The following is a 25,246-nucleotide window of genomic DNA, read 5'->3' on the forward strand; positions in this document are numbered from 1 at the left end:
GGTGCATGCCTTGCATGGTTTCCGCCGCCATCGGTGTATGAATGTGTGTGTGATTAGGTGAATGTAATGCACAATATATGTAAAGCGCCTTGGCTAAAGGCGCTATATAAATGCACCATTTACCATTGGCCAAAGGGTGGCGCTGTAGCACTCAATTGAAAATGATAACTTTGAACAGGCATATCTCATGAACCGTTTGACCATCAGCAATAAAACTTCAATTCACATATTCGTCTCCTCAAACTCATGCCGAACAACTTTTGTATTCTGACTTTTGACCCCCGACCTTTAGATCACCCACCATCTTTGATCTTTTTTTATTTTTTTATTCTGATGTCAGGTTCAGGATCAGAAGGGCTGAGGCGCATTGCGTAACACGTTGTTGAGCTGCACCTGTCACAAAGGCTTGTGATTTCACCCAATCATCATCTGAATGAACCGAAGGACAATCTTTGATCTTTGATCAAAGGGCACGTGTTCTTTGGACCTGACATAGGTGTGACTTTTCGTATTGGTTGGCCCTGTCTTATCGCTGCTTGCAGCTATATTTAACCATTTTCTTTTTTGTGTTTTAAAACTACACAAGGTGGGAACTTCCCTTAGAGTATTCCATTGTAGGCTTCCCTTGATGGAGGGGGTTAGCGAATGGGATTACGCAACACAGCTATCTCTCCACCTCTTCCTTCAGCCCACCCACAGAGTCAGTCGTACTGCTAAAGATGATACATATTCATTACAACATAAGCAAAAAATTATGAGTGGGATTCAACAAACAAAACAAGCCATCTATCAATATCAGAGGAGCCATGCTGGTTTATTAAAATTATGCCTCAGTCTTTCATGGCTTACTAGCTAATTTATAAAGGTGTTGCCATTTGGGAACTTAAGTGTTATCAGTATCAATGTATCCGATAAATATTCATCATGAAACAGCTGGTATAAATAATATATCTAAAAGTGACAACAATATGTAAACGTAATCATTGGCTTACAAAGCATTGGCATCCAGGCATGCTAAACAAACTTAACTACAGTCCCCACCGGCTCTGTTTGAGACCTAATAATCATCGGATGACATCACAAGCTACAGAAAGGGGGTAAAATGTACCGGTAGAAACAGAGGAAAGCATTTTATTATACATTGAGTGGCTTCTGTAAATTGTTTTCTGAGGCAAAGAAAGAGTACTTTTCCTGCTGGACACCATACAAGGTAAAGCGGATACCTCGACCATTCACAATAATTCAAGAACCATTCATTCAAGAACTCTGATCAGAGTGTGGGGATTCACTGTATTAAGAAAAGCTCTTCGTGAGGCTGTGTTTATGACGTCTCAGAGGACCAAACTGGTGGTCAGGCATGCTTAGGCTTGACGATCAGCAAGTTAAAGCGTGCAATGCTGTGCATTAGCCCCTGATAAAACAAAACAAAGGCAAATAAACAAACATACATACTGTAGTCATTCTAGCATTGTGTGTCTGCTCCAGGCCCAGAGATTCTTCTTGTTTAATATTCCTTTTTACAGGACTAGACAGGATGCACATGCTTGCTTTCTCAAAGCCTCGGGTGGGAGAATGAACTGAAATAACACACATCTCTCTCGTGAACACACACGTGCACGCTTGTGGCCGTGCACAAATACAGTACATGCACGCATGTAGGCACGCACCGAGTCTTGAGTGCCCCTTAAGCCAAATGTATGCTCTGTTGCAAGACAGTGTCGCGTGCCGAAAATAGCAGACCTGCAAGCTCACAAGGCATTGCAAACGTGACACCTTGTGAGCTTGTAGGATGGCTATTTCTGGTGCACAGCACTGTCGCACGAAGAAGGAATCAGGCTTTAAAATGTCTCTCTCCATTAGAAAATAAGGGGTCATAGCTGCATTAGATCCAAGACTCAACACAATAACTGAGTAGTACAAAAAGCAACACGCTAGGTCACAGCCTTTGAAAAAGAGACAAAGTGACAGCCTTCCTTCTGCTCTGTGATTCACTGCAGTGGCAGGTGGAGAGCTGGTCTGTCCCAGGACACATTTTTATGGACAAAGGAACATCACTTTTTTTTAGGCAGACTATATAACTGTCAGCGAGAATGATTGTGAAACATTCATCATAATTTAACTGGTTTGTCTCACACCCGTGGCCCTACTTTAGAGTCTAATGCATTAAAACCAATTTACTAGATACTTTTGGTGGGCTCCCAAAGCCCAAATGTTAGCCTGCCAAATAACACAACTGCGTGTGTGTGTGTGTGTGTGTGTGTGTGTGTGTGTGTGTGTGTGTGTGTGTGTGTGTGTGTGTGTGTGTGCGTGCCTTTCTGCCCACATCTGCACGGTAAAATGTTCATTTAAATTTGTGTACAAATAGAACCAAATGGACCCATTATTTTGTCCATTGGTGCATTCTGAGTTAAGCCCAGCTACCTTTACATTTGGTTCTCTCTCCTTATAAAGAGAAGCTATATAGAGACATACTGTAGATTGGAATAGAGAGCATGCTCATACTCTGTATTATAGAAGTGAGTGGCAAATCGAGTGGCAAAGTGAGTTTAATGTCATTTAATGCAATCAGATAGGACTTTTCTGTTTGGATATGCCTGTCAAGGCCAGAAAGCAGTTTTTTGCAAGTCAGTAGGCGTTCCCACATAACTTCTGGGTATGATGATGATGATGTCACGCGCATACCCTCTTGTCCCTCTATGGGGAGACATTGTTGTTCTACTCAGTTTTACTTCCTTGTTTTGATCGCTTATGTCAAACATGAACCGGAAAACACTGAAAGATATTTGGTAAAGTATTTCATTATTTTTAGGAACAATTGTAATGAGAGAAATATTACACAGTTGACAAAAACTATGTAAAAAGAAGATATTTTTATATATCTGATCGTTAAGATACTGTTTACAAATGGGCTAATAATTGAACGATTACTCATTAAGTCATTTGCATTCTGTCATGTCCATCATCTACACAGAAAAAAATGATGGTGATAATTATCCTTTTATTACTGAGACTTACATTAGCTACTGCTACCTGCTTTGTAACTGGGACAGCCAGGGCACACGTTATACCTTGCATCATCCTCTCCACAAATAAAGCTCAACGTGTTGGAGTCGTTATTAAAACCAGCTCTCCAGGGCCTTGCACACGGGGGCCAGTGAGACGGGTCTTGCCTCATGCAGTCTGCTGCCATTGCTGGCTGAATAGCCACGAGCTCAAGTCAATATGCTCTGCAGCATAAAGTATGAAAAGAAAAACACCCTTATAGCATCAAAGGACCGCGCAATAACACTATTATTATTGAGAGTCAAGGCTCTATGATTTAGCCCGCTTCAATTTCACAACACCATATTCCACCGTTTAAGTCAAATGAAGCAGACAATATATCTAGTATATAAAATCCAAACCCACTACAGCCATCTACATTTCTTCAGCATGAGCATGAGCAAATTACCCATATTAGTAGAAAGCACGACAGCTCATGTAAGAACAATATGTCAAAACCAGGGTGCTTCTTTAATTGAGCTGCAGCTCTTAATTGTCCACACAGTATTGTAATTGTATATTGCAATAATATAGCTGTAAAAGGTCAGCCAGAGGCTATGATAAAAAGTTTAAAATGTAGCCTAGCGCTCGGCTAAGCAAGCTAGGTGTTGGGGACGGAGCTGTCATGTTTTCCACAATTGTTATTTTCCCCTAGCAGGTGACAGCGCATTCCTCCAGGGATGAAATCCCCAGTGGCATTGAGGGATTTGTGTTTATGCACCGGCACAGGGAACCTTGGGACATGACGAGTGGCTGTACCCATGCACCAAGGATGGAGGTGTTTAGACACCGGCAACCAGATAGCAAGGGAGAGGAAAAACCTGGAATTGCGTCCCGTACACCACAGAACAGGAGCTTAAACCACACACACACACACACACACACACACACACACACACACACACACACACACACACACACACACACACACACACACACACACACACACACTTGTCGATCTATACAGTCACAGGCAGACATTCAGCGTGTAGTAAACATTCATATGCTTGCATGCTGTATTGCATCCACGCACACACTCTTTCAACAGACTTTTAACACAGAAACAACTGCACTGTGAATGTACAGTAAGGAGCTTAGATGAGGCTTAAGACCCATGTGTACGCATGTGTACATGTGCATGCGTGCGTGCATGCGTGCGTGCATGTGCGTTTGTGTGAATTCCAACATGACCTTTTCGTATATGTTCCTATTTTGGGCATGTCATTATACTGTAAGGAAAAATTATCAAAACATTTAAAAGAAATTTAAAAAAAAAATCACGAATAGCAAAAATAGCTGCTGGGGAGGCTCACACTGCTCACACAAGCAAAGAAAAGAAAAGAAGGAAGAAATCTCGTCCCCAAGTAACATTTACAAATAATGCTGAAAGGAGTGCATGGTGTTCTTTGAAATCTGGTGTGATAATTACTTTTGATATTAAAAAAAGGATGGACCCTCAAACTAGGGATAAAGAAGGGAAATATATTAGAATAAGGGATTTGAAGGGAGATTATTTATGAAATCTGTCATCTGCTACTCAGATTAAGGTTAGATGACCCTGGAGAGAAAAAAAGAAAAAGAAAAGTAGCGTCATTGTTGTAAACATGCCGCTCCTACAGTATGTACACAATATTAGCGTTTAGCCTGAAGGAACAACCCAGAACGTTAATGCCTATCGTTCATCGTTATGTCTGAGTCAGAGAGACGTGGCTGTAGTCCGCCGGCCGCCAATTTGAACACATTCACTGCCAGGTATTAAATAATTATTTTTTTCAAAACCGCCAGTGTCGGCAGTGCTGTCGCCTCACAGCTAGAAGGTCCTGGGTTCGATTCCCGCTGGGGATTCTGTGGGCGCTGGGGGTGTGTTCTCTCCTGCGTGTCATCAGTGCCCATACCCGAGGCGGGGTTGGCGAAAGGGCCTTTCTGTTCTCTCTGTGTCCCCTAGGGTAGGTATACCCTCACAAAAAACATGCAGTAATCCTGGTATCTAAACTACCTCCCCCTGGCCAGCCGGGGAGCCTGATGGAGGGGAAAATAACTGGTGGGAATAACATGTTCCTTCCATGCGTTATGTCCGGCCGGGGAAACTCCCCTCTGTCAGGTGAAAAGAAGCAGCTTGGACTTGGACTCATGCATAGAAGGTAGCATGAGGTCAATCCGTGAAACCCTTATTTTGAAGCCAAGTAATGCTGTGTGTTGTGACAGATGATCGTCCTTTCTAATAAAGATTGTTTTGATCAAAAACGCAATCTGGGAAAAGAATCCAAGATAAATGTATTTTTCTGGATCTGATAACATGGAGCTGGACGGCAAGCAAAATGTCCACTTCCGGTTAATTCCCTGTGGTATCTGTTGCTTAGCAACCTATAACCATACAGTACATACGTACAGTATACGTTACGAGCACAATCTATCATAAACCACTGAAAAGAGACGAATAGCTGCTGTGTTAAGTGGTCAGATGGGTGGACCACGAAAACCTTCAAGATATTTAACCCTGCAAGACCTGGATTTCTACTTGCAAAAAAGAGATTTCAACCTTACCACTACTTTGTACTACTAGGACTTTGCAGAGGAAAAAAATTATAAAAAGTTGTATGCAAATGTAATGCACATTTATAATAATTATTAAAATAATAATGGGCCCTGATCCACAAAATATTGGGAACCACTAAGGTAGCTAGCATACAACACTGTTTCCCAAACAGTGACAGGTCGCGGACCAATTTGTATGGGTCACGAGTCACAACTCGAGTAAAAAAAAGATTTTCCTACAATTAAATTAGATCTGCCATTTTCACGATTTTGGGTCCCAGGCAAACGGGCATGCAGTATGCTAGGATGATCAATCATTCTGAGAATAGTTCCGCACGCACACACACACACACACACACACACACACACACACACACACACACACACACACACACACACACTTCAAACATATCTGCACACAGTAACCCCCCCCCCCCCTCTTTCCTAGCATCGTATCCTCTGTTGAACATGACCAGCCCCGTCTGAATGGAGAGGCCTGTGCTGATGCCCCAGACAGCCAGTGAACATCGTGGACAGCTGGCTGTTACACATAATGTGTCCTCTGACAGCCCCCTCTGGCAGGTGGATGCCCCAAGAGCACACACACACACACACACACACACACACACACACACACACACACACACACACACACACACACACACACACACACACACACACACACACACACACACACACACACACACACACACACACAGTCCTCAACACCGCACTCTATAGTCAGGCCAACCAACATATGGTAATGAATAGGGATGTGCAGATACTTTTTTTTCCAGACACCCACATACAGAAAGTGATTAAGACACAATAAAGTCTTCATGAGGTTGGTGGCTTGGGTGGCACAACAAATCCTATCAACAGTGACTGGTTGTCACAGGCCTAATGGCACACTGTGAGAATCCTCCCCAAGCCAAAGAACTGGCATGACTCTGTGACGGCTAATGATCATAGACATGCCCTAACACCTCGGGCACTATGTAAAGTACATGCACTGCAACCCCCATGACTAACTATGCCATCAGTCTGTCTCTGCCATCCAGTCCATTGTTGACAATGGACATTTACAGCAGTGAATGATTCTCAACCTTTTTCATTTCAAGATTTTTTATCTGGGACACCAAATATACACCACAAAATCCACAGTCATCATTTCATTGGGAGTGTACGAATGAAACCAATCCAGAAATGTAAGGAAACTAGACATTAGCGGGCCTCCATGCATAGCCAATCTGAAGAAGGAAATTGCGGGATTTCACAGCCGTCCACTTCCTGTTTCAGCTCCAATTTAAAACCCTTTATTCTGGGAATGTAGGCTGCATCCGTGGTGATTGAACAGAATGCGGAAGTTCAGTACAGTACGTGTACTACAGAACAGTACAGTACAGTACAGTACAGTACAGTACAGTACAGTACAGTACAGTACAGTACAGTACAGTACAGTACAGTACAGTACAGTACAGTACAGTACTGTACTACTTCTACTGTACTGTAGTACTTGTACTCTGCTGTACTACTGGTACTGAACTGTACTACTGGTACTGAACTGTACTGTAGTACACGTACTGTACTGTACTGTACCGTACTACTTATACAGGGCTGTACTGCTTGTACTGTACTACTCTTACTGTACCGTACTGTATCATTGTGTACTGTAGTACACCTACTGTGCTGTATCGAGCTCCGAGACTCGTGACCTCAGCCGAGTGTGTGAGTAATGGTGGAGGTGAGAGACGGGAGCTGCCAGCGCAGACCAGAAACGGCAACCGAAATGTGAGCAGCAGTGGGCAGTTGTGAACCGAATGTGAGCAGCCATCCAGCCCTCACATCAAGTTAAAAATCACACCAGTGTGAACCAAGTGGTGTAACTCCCGTCTATTGGTTCTCTGTATCGTTCCAATTTGTATCATTCCAATTTCTTCTCTGTATCGTTCCAATTTCTTCTCTGTATCGTTTGCGTCCAGCAGGTGGCAGCCATGTCACATACTTCTCTCGTTCCAATTTCACGCATGCGCACACCACTCGTGCTCACACAGGTACATCACAAACAGGTACACGGACATTGCATGCTGGATGTAGAAGTGGTTGCACCACTTAAAAAAAAATCTCTCTCTCTCTCTATATATATATAAATATAAACTCGGCTTCCCATCATGCACCTGGCCTTGTATTGCGTCGACGCGTGTGTCACATGGTCAGCCGTAGCCAAGTGAGTATTAGCTCTAATAATAATAATAATAAAAATAAAAAACTCTGCTTCCCATCATGCACCTGGCCTTGTAGTGTGACGATGATCGACCGTAGCCAAGTGATTATTAGCTGAGACCACAGTTCTCTGTCTCTCTCTCTGTCTCTGAGGGTCGTTGATCCTTGTTGACCCTTGTTGACTGCAAGGGTCGTAAGAGGTTTGCCAACCAGGAATGTGTAACAATGACGATTGTATAAATAGTAGGGCCGGGACTAATTGCGATTAATTACGATTAATTAATTACAGAAAAATTAATGCATTAAAAAAATGTACGCATTTTTATCGCACTATTTTTTTCACCGTGGAACGTTGTCACTGGACAGTTTTCAGACGGACCTGCGCACCAAGTGTCCGTGTCCTCTTCAGACAATAACACCACCAGAAACCGCAGACAGTTTACCAGACTGGGGGAAGCCGCTGAGATCACTTTGCTTGTCCCCATGAATTGGAAATAGGATTTAAAAGGCTATCCGATGGTAGTGTGGATTACAGCACAGTTGTGTGCAATTATTCAATAAAGAATTATTACCCCTATTACTACAAAAACAATGTTTTATTGCTTAAATTTATGTATTTACTATTCATTGATTCACTAGTATACCAAAATCCATTTGAAAAAATTGCTTTCTCACTGTTCTCGGGTCAAATAATGATATGCGATTAAAATGCGATTAATCTAGATTAATTAATCGCAAAGCCTCTGATTAATTAGATTAATTGTTTTAATCGAGTCCCAGCTCTAATAAATAGATAAAAGGGTGCATTTGGTTCCATTTGTACACTCTCCGACCCCTTTTCCACCGGTTGGTTCCCAATGGGAACCGGTTCAGTTCTTTTTGGTTTTTAGTCGATGAGCCAGAGCTCCAAAATTGGTGGGCAAACTATACCCTATATTAAATTGTTTATAGGATCAATACAAGTAAATGAATACATGATAACCCTTCCACAGTAGTAGCTTTTTCATATTTTTGATTATTTTGCATATTTTCCTACATAATGCCTCATTTGCATATTTATAAATGTTAAATTTGTAATACAATAAACCATTGTCTTCGTGTAAGTACTCAATTGGGGAAGTTTAATGGTGATAACAATAACAATCTAATATAGGTATGGTTTTGCCCACTCAATTCATAATTAACGTTTCAATTTTGGAGCTCTGGCTCATGGGCTAAAAACCAAAAAGAACTGAATCGGTTCCCACTGGGAACCGCCAACCGGTGGAAAAGGGGCCTCTGAGTTAAATGAACACTGAGGATCTTATGGTGTAGATTTGGGGTCCCAGAGAAAAAACCTATACGGTGGTGCATGGCCTAATGCATTATAGGCCACATAAGGGTCCATTTGGTTCCATTTGTACATTCTCTGAGTTACAGACCTGTAAGGGTCCAGCAATCATTTAGCTGGTGACCCCGAACCCCCTGAGGCGTCGCCGGACCGCACATTGAGAGCCTTTTAGTCAGCTATGGTATAGGAGTGGTTCCCAAACCTTTTCATGTCAAGGACGCCCAAAATGACACTCATTAGCCTGTGGACCCCCATTAGAAAAGATATGCCAGGGACCCCCATAAGAGAAGATTTTTACAGCTCTAGCAGTGATTTTCAACTATTTTCATTTAAGGACCCCCCAGTATGATATGCAACATGCTACAGACTCCCATTTAATGGCATTTCTATCTCTGAGACCCCAATTTATATTGTAAAATAAATGTTAATTTACTCTGAGAGTGTACAATTGGAACCAAATAGACCCGTCCATTTGGTTCCATTTGTACACTCTCAAGAGTCTACACATGTGGACATGTTTTAATATTCAAAGACATAACAGAAGCGAGGACTGAATCCACGATGACACCTCATATGTGGGCTGCCTGAGAGGCCAGAAAAGCATTCTTGCTGCACAGGAAAATCCTGCAAATTTGTACTTTTGGCTCCATTTGTGCACTCTCTGGGTTAGATAAACACTGTGTACAAACAGGGACCAGAGACACGGTTGATGGAACAATTATAAAAGATGAGCTTAAACAAAGGCTTCGCCAGCACAATCCACTCCTAGATTTGCTCTGTGGTTGACTGCTTTGCATTGAGGCCAGTGTGACTAGTTTGATGCATGCAGTACTAAATTTAGATGTATTTGTGTGTAAACTGTACAGTGTGTGTGTGTGTGTGTGTGTGTGTGTGTGTGTGTGTGTGTGTGTGTGTGTGTGTGTGCGTGTGTGCGTGTTTGCGTGCGTGTTTTAGTGGTGGCAAAACATCCAATTGGTGGTGAATATGTTGACATTTTAATGACATGAGGCTGTGGTCTATGTGTAGGGTATTGTCATTCCATATGATATCCTAAGAAGTGATGGCACTATTTTAATTACTACTAGGCCGATGCCCGATGGGAACGATGCCTGCTGGGAACAATGCCCATTGGGAACAATGCCTGCTGGGAACGATGTCAGTTGGGAATGTATTACCCTCCAGTTATGCAATACATGAATTTGAACGCAGCTTTAGTATACAACAGTATACTAAAGCTGCGTTCAGGCCTGAATGTATAAATTCGCCTCAGTTCATCCCGTATCTACCGCGGCCCGTCTTTGCATTGACTTTGTATGTAATCGGGCCACTCTAACCATCCAAGTCTGAACGCACCTTTAGAGCAGTACCCATTATCATAGTACCTGGAGGTACGTCAATACAATGATGTCATATTGATGACATCAGAGATCTGTGTGTTCTCCAACGTGACGTCATGTGGCATCCAAAGTCTATGGATCGTTTACAGAACTTTTCTTTATTCTGTATAAACGTTTTAAGCGAAGTCAGTGGCAAAATAAATTACTATGATGTCATGTCGTTGATAGTGGGTTCAGCAGATCAACTCATCAATGGCACCGCACAAGTGTGATGTTTGAGGGGTGCTATCCCCTCACAGTCTGGCTTTTCAAGTCACGTCATATGGCAGCCAAGTCTACTTTTTGAATGTTTATTTAAACCAGTGGTTCTCAAACTTTTTCATGTCAAAGACCCCTAAATCTAGGACCCCTGACTCTGAGAGTGTACAAATGGAACTAAATGGGTCCGTTTGGTTCACTATCATTTTGCTGGGGACCCCCTGGAACTTCCTCAAGGACCCATGGGGGTCCCCGGACCCCACTTTGGGAACCGTGGCTTTAAACAAACATTACCAGGCGCCCCCCCCCACTTCACATGAGTATGATTTATTTTTATCCGTGCTGTTGAAAAAGCTTGAAGTACAAGTATGTGCCTACTAGGGCATTCATCAAAAAATCGATTTATCGATTTATCGATAAACGAGTCACGAGTCGACTCGCAGCAGCGCGAGTCGAAAGTTGAGCTTTTTTTTTTTTTTTTTCCTCCCCTTTTTTCATTGCATTCAGAACGCGCCCTTAATTAAAAACCAAATGCAGCTGTGTAGGCTATGTGGCTCTCAGCGCGCGGTGTCCCACTATTGAGACTGGCTGAAGTCTGTTTGAACTGCGCTGTGTCAGAGAAGTAACAGATAGAAGCACGCAAACGTTACCCCCAAACGATATCCCCCTCACCTCCGTGCTGGAAATATAACGTCTGGGTTCCCGAGGCTACATGCATGCTGACGCAATGACTGTCTGTTTCTGGCTAAGCTTTACGCGCAGCGCACATGAACCTCTCCGTCTCCGGTCAGTGCGGGTTGTTGTTTATTTGCATGGCTCAGAAAATGAGTAACAAATGAGAACGTTATCGAGTTGTGGAGGAGGAGGAGGAGAATAATAATGTCATATCTCTCATTGTGTTCTCGGTGCTGCTGCTGCGCTGTGTGCCAATACCACTACTTTACCTGGATAACATCATCTTTTCATTTTGACATGATTCACATGAAATAATAATCCTGTACCGGAACCGCGTGTAGCGTTTGGTTTCATTAATGCTATCGTCACAAAATAGCCTACAGCTGCTGCTGCTAAAGATACAAAGATTGGACATTTTTAAACGACGCAAAACGTAGAATTCCCCTCTTGCGTACCAGTGCCACGTGTCCCGCGGACCGGCACCGGTGTTTGGGAACCTCTGATATAGATGATACATGCACTGTGACTGTGTCATATTGGAGAGGCCACTGAATGCGCAGTGCTATGTTTGACATGCTCCGTATTTGAGCGCGCGGCAGCTCCACCCGCCCCTGTTAAATCCCCCCCCCCCCCCCCCCCCCCCCCCCCGCCGCCAGAAACGATAATTCGACTTATCGATAAATTACTGTCCGACAAGTCGACTGGGAAAAATCTCAAGTCGTTAATGCCCTAGTGCCTACAGTATAATGCTGTTACCAACTGTATTGCACATTAGAGTCATATGGGGGTGGTCAAAGGTTAGTGGGTAGAAAGGCCATCTGGTAAATACCAGTTTGCCTCCAGGCCTGCCCATGTCTATGTGTCAAAGTTTCCCTGAGAATTACTTCTAGTAACTAGACTAGAAGTCTAGTCACTTAACCCCTAATCTGCTCCCACCCAAGCCGTCATCATCAGCTGGGTGAAGCTAGAACTGAATTTTAAATGCTGCATAATTTTCCAGACTTCCAGAGTTTGTAACTATTACTAAGCATTTGTTGAGAAGTCCCAACCAGACACAAGCTTACAACTTTCTTCTGTTATTGTCCATTGCATGTAACTTACTGAACATAATTCTATGGACTGCATAGCAGCTACAGTACAAGCATAGATCGATGGTGCACGCAATAATACAATTCTACCTACTGTAATAGCTAATACCTAAGGAATTTCTAACAGAGCAGCTGTTTATTTATTAGGCGAACGTTTTAAAATAATGATCCACCACTGGAGTTTCTTATTGGAAAAGCATGCCTTTAGTCAATTGGTGGTAACAAATTACAATGTATAGCCCATGTATCCAGGAGGTCTGGGGAAGTGCTGCTGAAAAAAAAAATCAAATAATAGTTCAATCCAGCTGTTGATGAGAAGAGAATATAGAGTTCCAATCAGTGGCTGTAAGGGAGAATCGTAAGTAGTCCCATGGCAACAAGGGAGTTACAACTCCCATGGCTAACAGAGGATACTCGCATCTAGTTGCTGCAATGAATCACTTAGAAATATCCTATTCCCCCACAGTGGCTGGTGCAAGGTGTTTGTTAGCACCAGTGAACAGAGGACATGTGCAGCACAAACAACTTTGTCTGAAAGATAAACTATAGGCAAAAGGAAGCCAAGAGGTAAACAGGGATGAAGCGCAACCTTACTATACCTATCTGGACTGGAAGCATTACAATAATGCAGTTATGGAGCAGGAGTTTCTTAAACATGATTTTCAGAATGCCAGTCGCCGAGTTCTGTTAACTCAGTAACTGGGCTAAGCTAAACACAGCAAAAAGAGTGTTTGCTTACCTCCAGAATGAGGGGGAGGGCCACAAAGCAGAACCACCCCTTGTCCCTCACGGACAGACACAGAGCTTCTTCTATGCGTCTTGAAGTTTTCCAAGTCTGAAAGATAAAAGGTACAAAATGAGTTGACCATTAACTGACCAAATCAGCTATGCTATTTAAAAGAACATCTAAAATATTGACAATATATTTGCTTTCAGTTTGAGGAATTGTGAAAATTCTAGGTGAAGCATAGAGACAAATAGACATGAGGGAAGTGTTTGTTAAACAAGAACTGATTATCAGTTAATTACAGTACCAGTGGCTGCCTTACACACAATCTCCAGAATTGTGCTATGAAATGTATATCTGTCTGTCTGTATTTATGTGTGTGTGGAAACAAGTTAAAACACAGTGCCACGTGACGCCTCCTGAAACCTTTATTTAATGTATCCCGTTGGCACTGAGGCTTAACAACAACAGGATCTGTCGAGGTGACTCTGTAACTGACAGTGTAGCCTTAGCCTACTACAAATGGAACCAAAGGACCCTTTTATAACAATAAACTCTGATGGAAATACAAATGGACTGTTATGGTAGACCCATAACAGTCTACCATAACAGTAATTTGGTTGTATTTGTGCAATAGTCTCTCAGGTAGCACATTCTCCAAGCCATTATATGTCGCCTCTCACGCACAGCTGCCGGTTGCAGTGTTGACATTGGCGTGGCAGGTACAAATAACATCTCTCATATGTGTCAAAATCACGGGGGTCTGAATGTGTTACTGTTAAATCGTGTGACCGTTTCGACTATTCGGCATTAAAAGTGTCTGGTTCCGTTCCCCCCCTCTATGGGTTGTGTAGAAAGGCAGCCAATCAGAACTACAGAACTACGCGCGCATGTTGAAGTTTTCATGGGTATTCATAGACCAGTGCTTTTCAAGCCATTTCTCTAGTAAGTATAGCCTATAGCCCTAGATGTTTTGGGCGGGTAAACAGCCCTCAGCATTGCCTCTGGCTACATTACAACCCCCTGTGGTTGTGTGCTTGACAGTCAGAGATGGGCAAAATACATTGAAAATGTATTTTGATACAAAATACAAATACTGGGTCAAAAAAATTATCTAAATACAAAATACAAATACTGGTCTGAGAAATGTATTTGAGATACAAATACGTATTTTGTATTTTGAAAATACATGAAAATACATTTTCATGAACATGTGTATAATGATAAGTAAATTCATAATTGATTGCCAAATATTAAATGAATGACCTGTCAGAATGTCTAATACATTGAAGATTATTAAGAAGAACTTGAAGATATGAGCCTTGTGAGGTTAGTCTCCAACAACTGAAGGCCCGCCCTACTCTGCCTCTCATTTGTGGTTCAATTTGAGTGTGTAAGCTTTGATTGATTGATTGATTGAAATATGTATTAACAGTTTGCAGAATTACAGTACATTTCAAGCAAAAAATCAATACAAAGACTGTTAACTGTGAGTGGACGACCCAATTTAAAGATGGAGTGCCATGATTTTTTTCCACACTTAAACATGATCATCAGGTGTATTTAGGTGTATATGAGGTATAATTTTTTCAAAAAAGTGTACAGTATTTGTTAAAATGATGGTTTTATGTGGACACACCCACCAGTTCATTAGGTATGCGTGAGTTTAACCATAGCACCACCCACTAATCCAGTCCCTCCGCCTCCTCCTTTAAGACCACCCACTTGTCCTAGTCCCTCCCCTCCTTATAAAAGGACAGCCCATGGCTCTGCCCTTTTGTTTACAAAATGGCAAATTGGTGTCTGTAATGTAACAAAAACTCATGTTTTTGTGAATGTTAGAAGTGAACACTTCCCATATTTCTGAGATATCGTATAGGCACCATTATGCACTTATACTGCCACCATCCATGTATAGGCATATAATCCATGCATCCATACCATATCAGATCTGTTTTTTCAGATTTTTTATAATCATTTATTTATTTCCTCCAATTATATTGACCCTATTGTCGCAATCAGCTCAGCTCATCATCCAATTCGATCATAGTTTTTTTTTTTTTTTTTTTTTTTAAGATATTTTTTTTGCGGCTTACGCCTTTTATTGATTTTTGAAGGGAAAGACAGTAGGCTGACAGGAAACGGGAGAGAGATGGGGGGATGACATGCAGTAAAGGCCGTGTCGGGTCCGGGAGTCGAACCCGCGGCACACTGCGACTGGATTACCAGTCCGGTGCCCAGACCGTTACGCTACGGCCTGGGCCCGATCATAGTTTAACAGCAGAAACAATTAGTTTGATAGATCATTTATCCTACAATATATTGTAGGCTATTGATTTCCTCCAGCTAAGCACCCTGGCATTAAAACTGTCCTTTATCTGACTGCATTGAGTTTCAGCAAAAGTCGCCAGATCTAAAGAAACAAGCGGCCAGGTCCACAAAAATAAGTCACAGAAATTGCAGTGAATATTTATGAAAACGTTTCAACAACACCAATCCTTTTAACAACATATTAATCTGAGGGTCCTTCACATGAACCATTGGTCAAGTCAACCACATCTCCCCTGAAAGTTACTTATATGAAAACAAGCCCAAGTCGCTTGTAATAGCCAGACATGGCAACATGGCTTCCAGCGCGACACAACATACTTCTAATTCTTGACTTTACAGCCTCGTATAAGTATTAGGACCTACATACATATTGACTACAACAGCCAACAAGAATGCACACTGTGACACTACACTCTGTATCAAAGCCCGACCACTGTGATTATAAAAGAAACAACCTACTCCTTGAGAACAACAGGGGATTTTCCGGGGGCCAGTTTCGAATTGCAGCCGTCCGTAGGTGCCCTTTGAGAGCGGTTCTGAAGGAGTCAAGGGATTCGTATGTCTTAATGACTGTTGGTAGGGCGTTCCACATTTTGGTGGCATAGGATAGCAAATAATTTAGTCCCTTGTTTGTGCCGAATCTGGGTTGTACATGGTTTGTTGCACTCCCTCTGGTGTTGTGGGTGTGGACTTCGTTTACATTAAGGAAGTATTTAGACAGGTACATGGGTATCTTGGTGGTGTATCGAATCTTGTGGACCAGACCCATTGCAAGATGCTGTACTCTGTCGTCGACCCTAAGCCATCCCAGCCTGTCAAAGTGGGCAGGGGTGAGGTGGGTTTGGGGGGTGAGGCCAAGTAGGAGCCTGACCAGTTTGTTTTGGGAGGTCTGGAGCCTTGTTTTAAGGGCCTTTGAGGTGCTGTGGTACCAAGAGGTGCATGCATAGTGATAAAATGGCCACCAACGTAATCAAAAAAGTCAATCAAAGAACAAGATTCCTTTACAGGATCTCCTCACTGGTCAACAAAATCACCTTGAAGACCTTAACAGGAGGCCTTGTACAAGGTTTCTTTGACTATGCATGCACCTCGATACATTGATACACCACCAAGATACCCATGTACCTGTCTAAATACTTCCTTAATGTAAACGAAGTCCACACCCACACCACCAGAGGGAGTGCAACAAACCATGTACAACCCATATCCAGCACAAACAAGGGACTAAATTATTTTCGCTCCTATGCCACCAAAATGTGGAACGCCCTACCAACAGTCATTAAGACATGTGAATCCCTTGACTCCTTCAAAACCGCTCTCAAAGGGCACCTACGGATGGCTGCAATTCGAAACTGGCCCCCATAAAATCTGAATTTTCTCCTATACACTAGATGCAACAATAAAGAAACCTTAAACTTTGAACCTTGAATGATGTAACTAACTCATCTTATGTGGTTCAAGCTGTACTTGGAGTACATGATGGATTCGCACGCCATATAGATGATCTAAACTACAGGCTCACAATACGGAAAATGTCAAGCTTGTAGATCTGCTATTTTCAGTGCATAACTCTTTGTATGGACTATACATGAATCATTACAGTGCCTCCTCCAAGGCTTGTTTCGTGGAAGAAGTTTTAAAAGACGTGTAAATTAATTTCAATTTCATTATTACTATTGTACCGTATATAATTAGTGGCTAATGTCAGTAGGCTACATGAGATACATGCATTGTGAATAAAGCACATTCACGCAAAATCAATAGTGACACACTCTAATGACGTCAGAACATCAATCGGCAGGCTCTCTAGTATGCAGAAGGCATTGTGCTGTGGTAGGTCACACATGAGGGATTTTAATAGCACCAGTAGTTATCAGGTTACCATTCATTCATCACACCCACAAGTTGCCACAACATTAAAAAGTTATTCCTACAGGTATAGTTTAGAAAACTAAATTATCTTCCAGCTAAAACTAATTTATGCTTGACAATTGATGAAAATAATAACAAGCCACAAACATTTCCAACAATTACTGCCCTGCGGTGTGTCTGTAAAGATAATACAACATTCTACAGTCTTCATGGATGAGCGTTCTCTTGGTTACTTGGGAAGTGAATGAATACAGTCCAGTCCACTTTATAATTCCTCAAAAAAAGAAAAAGAAAAAAGAACTAGAAGCTACTGAATAGATTACATTTGTGCAGACATTGTTGTGTGAAACATAACTATTTTGTGGATGATGATAGTGTATTGTGAGTTTAATCACTAAAACTCTATACTCTCTTATACGACATTTAAATAAAAGGGTGCAATAGTATTTGAAGCGAGGTGACATATTGCAACTGATTTATCAGCACATATTGCTCAAATTGGATTAATTAACCTTAATTAACCTTGTTCCATAAAATGCTCCGCATTGCCATGTTACCCCAAGCAGTGATGCAAGCATGAGTGCTTGTTCTCCTTCTAGAGCTGCTCAATGAAAAGGCTTGAGTGGAACTGCAACCAAATCACTTTGAAATTAGATTGCCGATTAGTTCAGCTCCAAGAGCAGATTTAAATGTAAAATTATTGGGCTCACTGATTTATGAAGAGTACTATAAGGTCAGTTAATACATGTCATATTGGCTGTAGGACAAGTCTATTAAGAAGCAACCTTTAATTATTTCTTAAAAACATAAATCTCCTCTTAACCCATGAACACATTTTAACTAATAGGTATTTGACTCTAAAGCCATATTAAGGAAAGATATTCACAATATTTTCCCACAGATTAGTTTCAAATTAGACACCTAAATCGATTTACTTCAGCCACACCTCTGCAATTTAACAATTCTGGCTAATGCTCAGGCAATATAAAAAGCAACCAAATTTGGTTGGCAAATGCGGAAGTGCAACCGAGCGCTCAATGTTAAAGCCCAGCTGCATGGGGTTTCCTCGCCATGAATCCACGGGTCCGCCTGCAGTTCATGCTCCAACCAATAGGGCCGAGTGCTTTAACGCTGGTGTGCCTCACTGGGAGCTTGGTAGTGACACCTATCCCACACCTGGCCAGTTTGATCAAGATTACATTAGGTGGTCACAGTCTTTTCCTGCTGACCCCCAATTTAGGACAAAGGAGGTTTTGGGTGTCAAATGACTGAGCCCTCTGTACTGTTAACTATAAAGATCCAACTAGACTGTCTGTATGTGTGTTAGTTCCCACAAGCCGTCAGGCTGGTGGGTGACTATGCCAGGGCCCATGGTTGATGCTGTACTTTGTTCTCTGAGAATAAAATGGAACTCTGAGACAAGATCACTGCCTGCTTCTGCCTCCGACTTTCTTCTTCAGTTTTAGTTTAAGTATTTTCAATTCTCATGTTTGTTTGTGTGCTATAGGGTTCTCCTTATAGTTCATTTACTTCACCCCCATAATATTGTGCCCAGGTCTCGTGACATAACTATGGCATTATCAAGGATGATAGTAAATCAGGGATCATATCATAGTGAATGCGACCTGCTGTCCAATTAAGCCCATATATGGAGATCCCTGTCCCTGATGTCCTCAATATTAGTATACGGATATATGTCAGAACCTGTTCTTCTTCATCCATCCTTCCTCTTCAATGTCTCCCTTTTGACTGATACCCTGTCCATTTAAACTGTAGACGGGCCTGCCCCAAAGTTATTTGTGCAGCCGCAAAGTTATTTGTGCTGGAGTTCTCAACAGGCCCGAAAATTAAGGCCCGGCCCTACCTGGGCCCTCATCAAACCCTGTACACTCAAGACACTGCCACCGCTGCCACCCTTAGATCTCTGTATATGGAGCGGACCTGTTCTGACATTCCATATTATATGACCTCATCAAACCCCCTGTACACTCAAGACACGCTCTATACAGTATATGGCCAGTGCACGTGAGCTTGCACCTTTAGGGTGAGGTCGCTTCTCGCCCTCGTGTTTTACTGGTAGTATAGACCAGGGGTTCTCAACGTTTTTGTCTGGGGACTCCCGGAAATGCTTTGGCCATGTCTCGCACAAACCTATACTCTGAGTGCCTGGATCTGGATATTTTATGCTCTTTTGGCCATAACTTCCATATTTTTTCCTGAAAGAAATTTAATTACCAGTGAAACGGTTAGGCTGTCCTATAAAAGATGCTTCTTAGTCGACTAGCCTGAGCTCATCAGGCGAGCCAGCAAGCCCTGACGGCAAAGGCCCTGGTCACATGCTCTTTGGAACAGCAAAAAAGGGTCCTGCCAGAGGATATTATGGCTACGCTCCAGCTCATACAGTAGGATAATAAAAGGCCCTGGCCCATACTGTATGTAACTGGGTGCCCAGTAAAATATTAGTACAATTTTACCAACTTACTAGAAAACTGGAATAATATTAGTTACTTTACAATAGTATATGATTATGTATTACACATTTATTTATTTATATAACATTTATTTTATTTTATTTATTCGTTTAACTGATTTTTTCCCCTGGGTGCTACACTCCCTCTGCCAACCTGGGGAGAGCAACGAACTGACATGAGCAGTCCAAGCCGCTTCTTTTCACCTGACGGGGGCGTTATTCCAAGCATGATGATGCGGAGGAGAGAACACGCCCCCAGCACCCACAGCATTCCCAGCGGGAATCGAACCCGGGACCTTCTATAGCTGTGAGGCCACAGCGCTTGAGTTCTCAATTTCTGCACAAACCCGACTTGGCTGATGATTTAGGGCCGGGTCGGGCCTAAAATGTATGCTAATTAGTCTGGCTGGGCCGGGCCTTGGGCCGGACCAGTTAAGGTGCATTCAGACGTGAATTTAAACATTGTTCGTCCCGTTTATGCGCCGCGCCCGTTCGCGGCGCTCACGCAACTTCTCGTCTTTGCAATGACTTTGTATGTAATCACGCTGCTCTAACCATCCAAGTCTGAACGCACCTTTAGGGCCCAGTTAGGGCCGGGCCTTAATTTTCAGGCCTGTTGAGATTGAGAAATCTAACAGCGCTACCGACTGCTCTACCGTGCCCCCCTATTGCAAAACATTCTAAAATAGTAGCGGGATTGGGGGTATAATTATTATATGCTTCAGCTACACTGGATACTGTATAGTACACAGTAAAATCCTGGGGGCAGGTCCACTTTTACACTTTCAGACTTAAATCAGCACTCCTAATTTCACAGTGTAACTCCCCTTGCAGGAAATGTCTCTTCCTGTGCCCGGTATTGTACAAGTCATAAATGACACGTCATAAGCAAGTACAGGAACAGCTCATAACATTTAAAGCCACTTGTGATTCATGTAATTGAATAATGTTACCCCTTACTAGAAAAACAACACGCCGCATGCACACTAGAATAATTGAGCATATGGATACAATCCAGGGATGGGATGACAAATTTGCTGTTGATATATTCATATTCATATTCATATTCAGTCTGCAAATCACACATCACTGTGAATTACAGTTCCTGAGCTTAGAAAGTCCCCAAACATAACAGGGAAGGTGACCATATAAAGTGTTTGAGACCAAAGCCCTTTAGATATTGAGCTTTAATTACTTAGTGGCTCCCAATGGCATGAGGAATAAATCAAAATAATCCAACTAGTTGCTTGCCGGATTACTCGTCTGCAGCTGAACTCTTGGCTGAAGTCAGCATGTAATTAGAGGTTCAAGCCCAAAGCGATGTACGGGGTTCAAGCCCCTATTGTTTTGAGGAAGAAATGATTCTGCCGCAGTTCAGACAACTTTCAGGAACTGGGCCAAACATTGAGGGAGAGCGAGTGCAATTTCCAGCAGCGGAGTCGCTGTCTCGCCGGCACCTGCCAATAGCAGCCGCAGCAGTGTTTCCGCATTAGTCCGACACCCTAACCCAAAACCTAACCCAACCCTAACCCAAACCCTAACCCAACCCTAACCCACGGCAACGCCACGGGTGAGTTTTAACCCGCCACACTGACTCCCTATACCCCAAACCCTAACCTCACAGGGAAGCCAAAGGTGTTTTTTAACCAGCCACGCATGTGTCTTACCGGCAACGCATGTCGGGAGCCAACTGACACTGCCGCGGCAGCGGCGTGTCTGCCACCAGAGAATGCACTCGCTCCTTCTGGAAACATCACATCTACATAATTATGTACCTGAAACGTATTAGACCACTAGGGGGCACTATAAATACAATGTGACCAAACACAAATTAGAAGAAATGTAAATGTTTAGTTTGTCCAATCATTACACACTCACAGGATATGTTTAATAGCATTGTTGAACCAGGTGTGTAAAGTTATCTTGAATAGGCCTGGCACCACCAGTTCAAAACTTGGGCATAGGCATCATTTGCAAAAAATCAGTGACAGTTTGTCCAGGTGGATATGTTTAATTATGTTCTGGAAACATATCCCCAAAAGGTTTTTGAAATTGAAGTGTAGGGGGTGACAGCATTGCCACAGATTTTTGCCCTAAATTAATGAGCGTGCTACATGACTAAATTGTAAATTGAAAAGTTCACCTGGGCTGAGATGTTCATTGCATGCAAATGAGCAGCAGTCTGAAGCAGCCACGTTTGCTTAATCAAACACAGCAACTCAAATGCAAAAGAAAAGCTTTTGGATGGATATTTGAGTCTCAGTGATACAATCTGGTGACCACACAAATGCCCACAGAAAGCTTTTGAGTGTCCCTTTAGGCATGACTCCCTTTCATCTGAAAGCAGGATAGAAGGTTAGATAAAAGCACCTCATCCTCCCAAAACCAGCCAATAGAACAAAGCAGCCAAAGGCAATAGACATCTGAGGTAGCCTACTGACTTTATTCCCCAAAAATCCTTCTGGCATTATTTTAGGGCTGAGATAAAAGCTTTTGTGATAAGTGGCAATGCCTATGTCAGTAAAGCCATTGATCGTCCCTGCCAAATTTAAAGCCATACAAAGCTGAAAGCATGAAGTAGTAGATGTAAAAACTCAACTGCCCCACCCACCCTCACACCCTAGTGGTAAGGAGCAGAAAGAGTGGAAATGATTTTATACAACAAACAGATTGTGAGTGTGACAAAAACAAAACGTTTTTGTAATTATTCTTATTTTTGAGCGGTGCCTCCGCTCCATTACGCAGCTATGTGTGTCCCTATGTATGTCTATGCGCCCCAGCACAGATGAGCACGGAATGAGCACGGAAAGTTGCAACACGATAACTGTCATTTCTCGACCGTTTCGGACGAGGGAAGGCTCGCCGGAACCGGGCCGGCCACCTGGCCATGTTCCTGGCTCAAACAAGTGCTCTGATTTACCTGTGGCGTGTGAGGTAAATCGCATATATGTAAGGATCTGCCAGCAGGATCTGCCAGCAGATACAAGCTCATAGCGCGGCACCGAGTGCCGCGCTACGAGCTTGTAGGTCTGCTATTGTTCAAAGTTCAGGTTGTTTGGGTGTATATAGGTCATAAAACCTAGAATAAAAAGGAAAAATTAAATAATGAATAAAATGAATGTCTTGAAGCCAGTTCAAAGGCACCAACCAACAGCAAATGTGTCAAAGAAAGATTCCACACATATCACAATTTTTTTCAAAGTTTTCATCTAGCATGGTGGTACAAATTTTGCGAGGGTAAGCGTACACTATAGCCTCAGTGCAATCTTCAAAGGGGAAGCGCATAACAATGATTAATGATCTCAGAACAAGTAAATGTGACGCCCCATCTAAAACCATTAGCATCAATTATTGTAAACCTGGCTTGACATTACAAACAATGATCCAGATTGGCCTGATGATCACATGGCAGACATATGAGCATTCCAAATGCCAGCACGACTTATCATACTTCAACAAGCCTGTCCAACCATAACCATGTGATTCATTGCAACCTGCAGCTCCTTAAGGATACTCTTTGTCTTCCAGTAGCTATGTGTCTGTGTATGTGTGTGTGTGTGTGTGTGTGTGTGTGTGTGTGTGTGTGTGTGTGTGTGTGTGTGCGCGCATGTTTGTGTGTGTATGTGTGCGTGTTTGTGTGTGTGTGTGTGTGTGTGTGTGTGTGTGTGTGTGTGTGTGTGTGTGTGTGTGTGTGTGTGTGTGTGCGCGCGTGTTAGTGCGTGCGTGCGTATACTCACAAAATAAGTAGAAATATGCGCTGCACCTGCACAAACACTGGGGTGTAGAGATTGCCATTTCAAATGATGCACTACAGTTAGGGTCTGATTATACTCGTAATTTCTGCACAGCTGCGCAAGTACATGGGACAGCAGTTCTGACATGGATTGGATTATACTACAATTTGGTGCACACACTGAAGATCAACGCAAGGCAAGCTCTAGTGAAGCTTCTTCCAGACAACTGAAGGACTTGTATTGTGTGGCAAGAGGCCACTTAGTCCTAATTAACTCCATATTGCCTGTGTCTTTCTTTTGATTTGACGCCTTTTCTCACAATGAAGTCATTATATGCCAATGAATTCCTGCCACTGCTGTTGTACCCTACTGGTTCACCTGCTAGTGAAGAGCCCTGATCGGCAGGACATAGTGCCTCCGTCTTTATCCTCTCGTTCAATTTCAATAATAATAATAATTTGAAATAAAATAATGTTGTTCATAATGAAGTGATGAACAACATGTTTAGAAAAGGAGGAAATGACAGCTAAAATAAAGCAAATCCCACTCTCACATTCCACAGCAACCAGAAGTACTGAATTACTGGATGGTGATTTGTCCAAACAGCTTCGTGGGAATACAAAATGCAGAATGCATTTCCCCAGCAGTGGACAAGTCCACTGACACCAGTGATAATGTCCAGTTGGTGGTGTCTGTGAGGTATTATGCTATACCAGTGATAAATTAAGTTGTGTTCAATGCAGTTTCAGGAGTGGAGAACGCCCACTGCTCAACCTGATCACTCAGCTTCCCTATCTCCTTATCGAGTTCACCTGCGTCCTACAGTCTCACAGCCAATCACGTAACATTCCCCACAGCATAAATACACCTCTTATCTCATCCCTTAACTGTTTGATACTGCCTCGCACTTTCAAATTCCCCCCCCCCCCCCCCCCCCTACTCCCCGAGGGGGGCAGCGTCCGAGCCGAGGCGACCGATCGCTCCCGAGCAGAGCACGGCGGTCACCATGCTCCCGAGACTACGCCCCCTTCATGAGTCTCGCCCTCCTCGGGCTCCTCATCAATACACCTACATCTCACTTGTGCAATAAACACCCCTAAACTTGAGCAGTGGTGTGGTCTCTTACTAGTAGTGAATGGTCAGTTGGTGGTGTTTTTGAGGCATTATAATGATACCAGTGATAATGGTCAGTTGGTGGCGTTTGTGAGGCATTATGATGATACAGTACCAGTGATAATGGTCAGTTGGTGGTGTTTGTGAGGTATTATGATGATACCAGTGATAATGGTCAGTTGGTGGTGTTTGTGAGGTATTATGATGAGGGTATGAGTCAAAGGGGGAGTTTATTGAGTATTAATTTAGTGTTTGAGTTGTGCAACCACTCCTATAGACAGCTATGTGTGTGACCCTCCCTGTGTCCGAGCACGAAAATAGCGTTTTTTCAGTTTTTTTCAGTATTATGTAGTTGCCGATATCGTGATATATCGTTGATGACATTTCATACAATATATCGATATATCGCAAATATCGCAATATATCGAATACCGTGATATCATCGTTATCGAGGGCCTAATATTGCGATATATATCGTATCGTGAGGTACCCATATCGTCCCAGCCCTACT

At 42.7% G+C, this 25,246-nt stretch overlaps 1 protein-coding gene across 1 annotated transcript in view; it reads right to left on the reverse strand.

Moving 5' to 3' along the window:
* Positions 1-25,246, reverse strand: part of cntn4 (contactin 4) — a 140,870-nt gene that overhangs the window by 67,475 nt on the left and 48,149 nt on the right. The window contains exon 4 of the mRNA XM_083770561.1: positions 13,228-13,323. Coding sequence (XP_083626687.1) covers positions 13,228-13,323 — 96 coding nt within the window. The remainder of the gene's footprint in view (positions 1-13,227; positions 13,324-25,246) is intronic.

The sequence above is a fragment of the Protomyctophum parallelum genome, assembly GCF_964188405.1.
Source record: "Protomyctophum parallelum genome assembly, chromosome: 8".
Classification (NCBI taxonomy): Eukaryota; Metazoa; Chordata; class Actinopteri; order Myctophiformes; family Myctophidae; genus Protomyctophum; species Protomyctophum parallelum.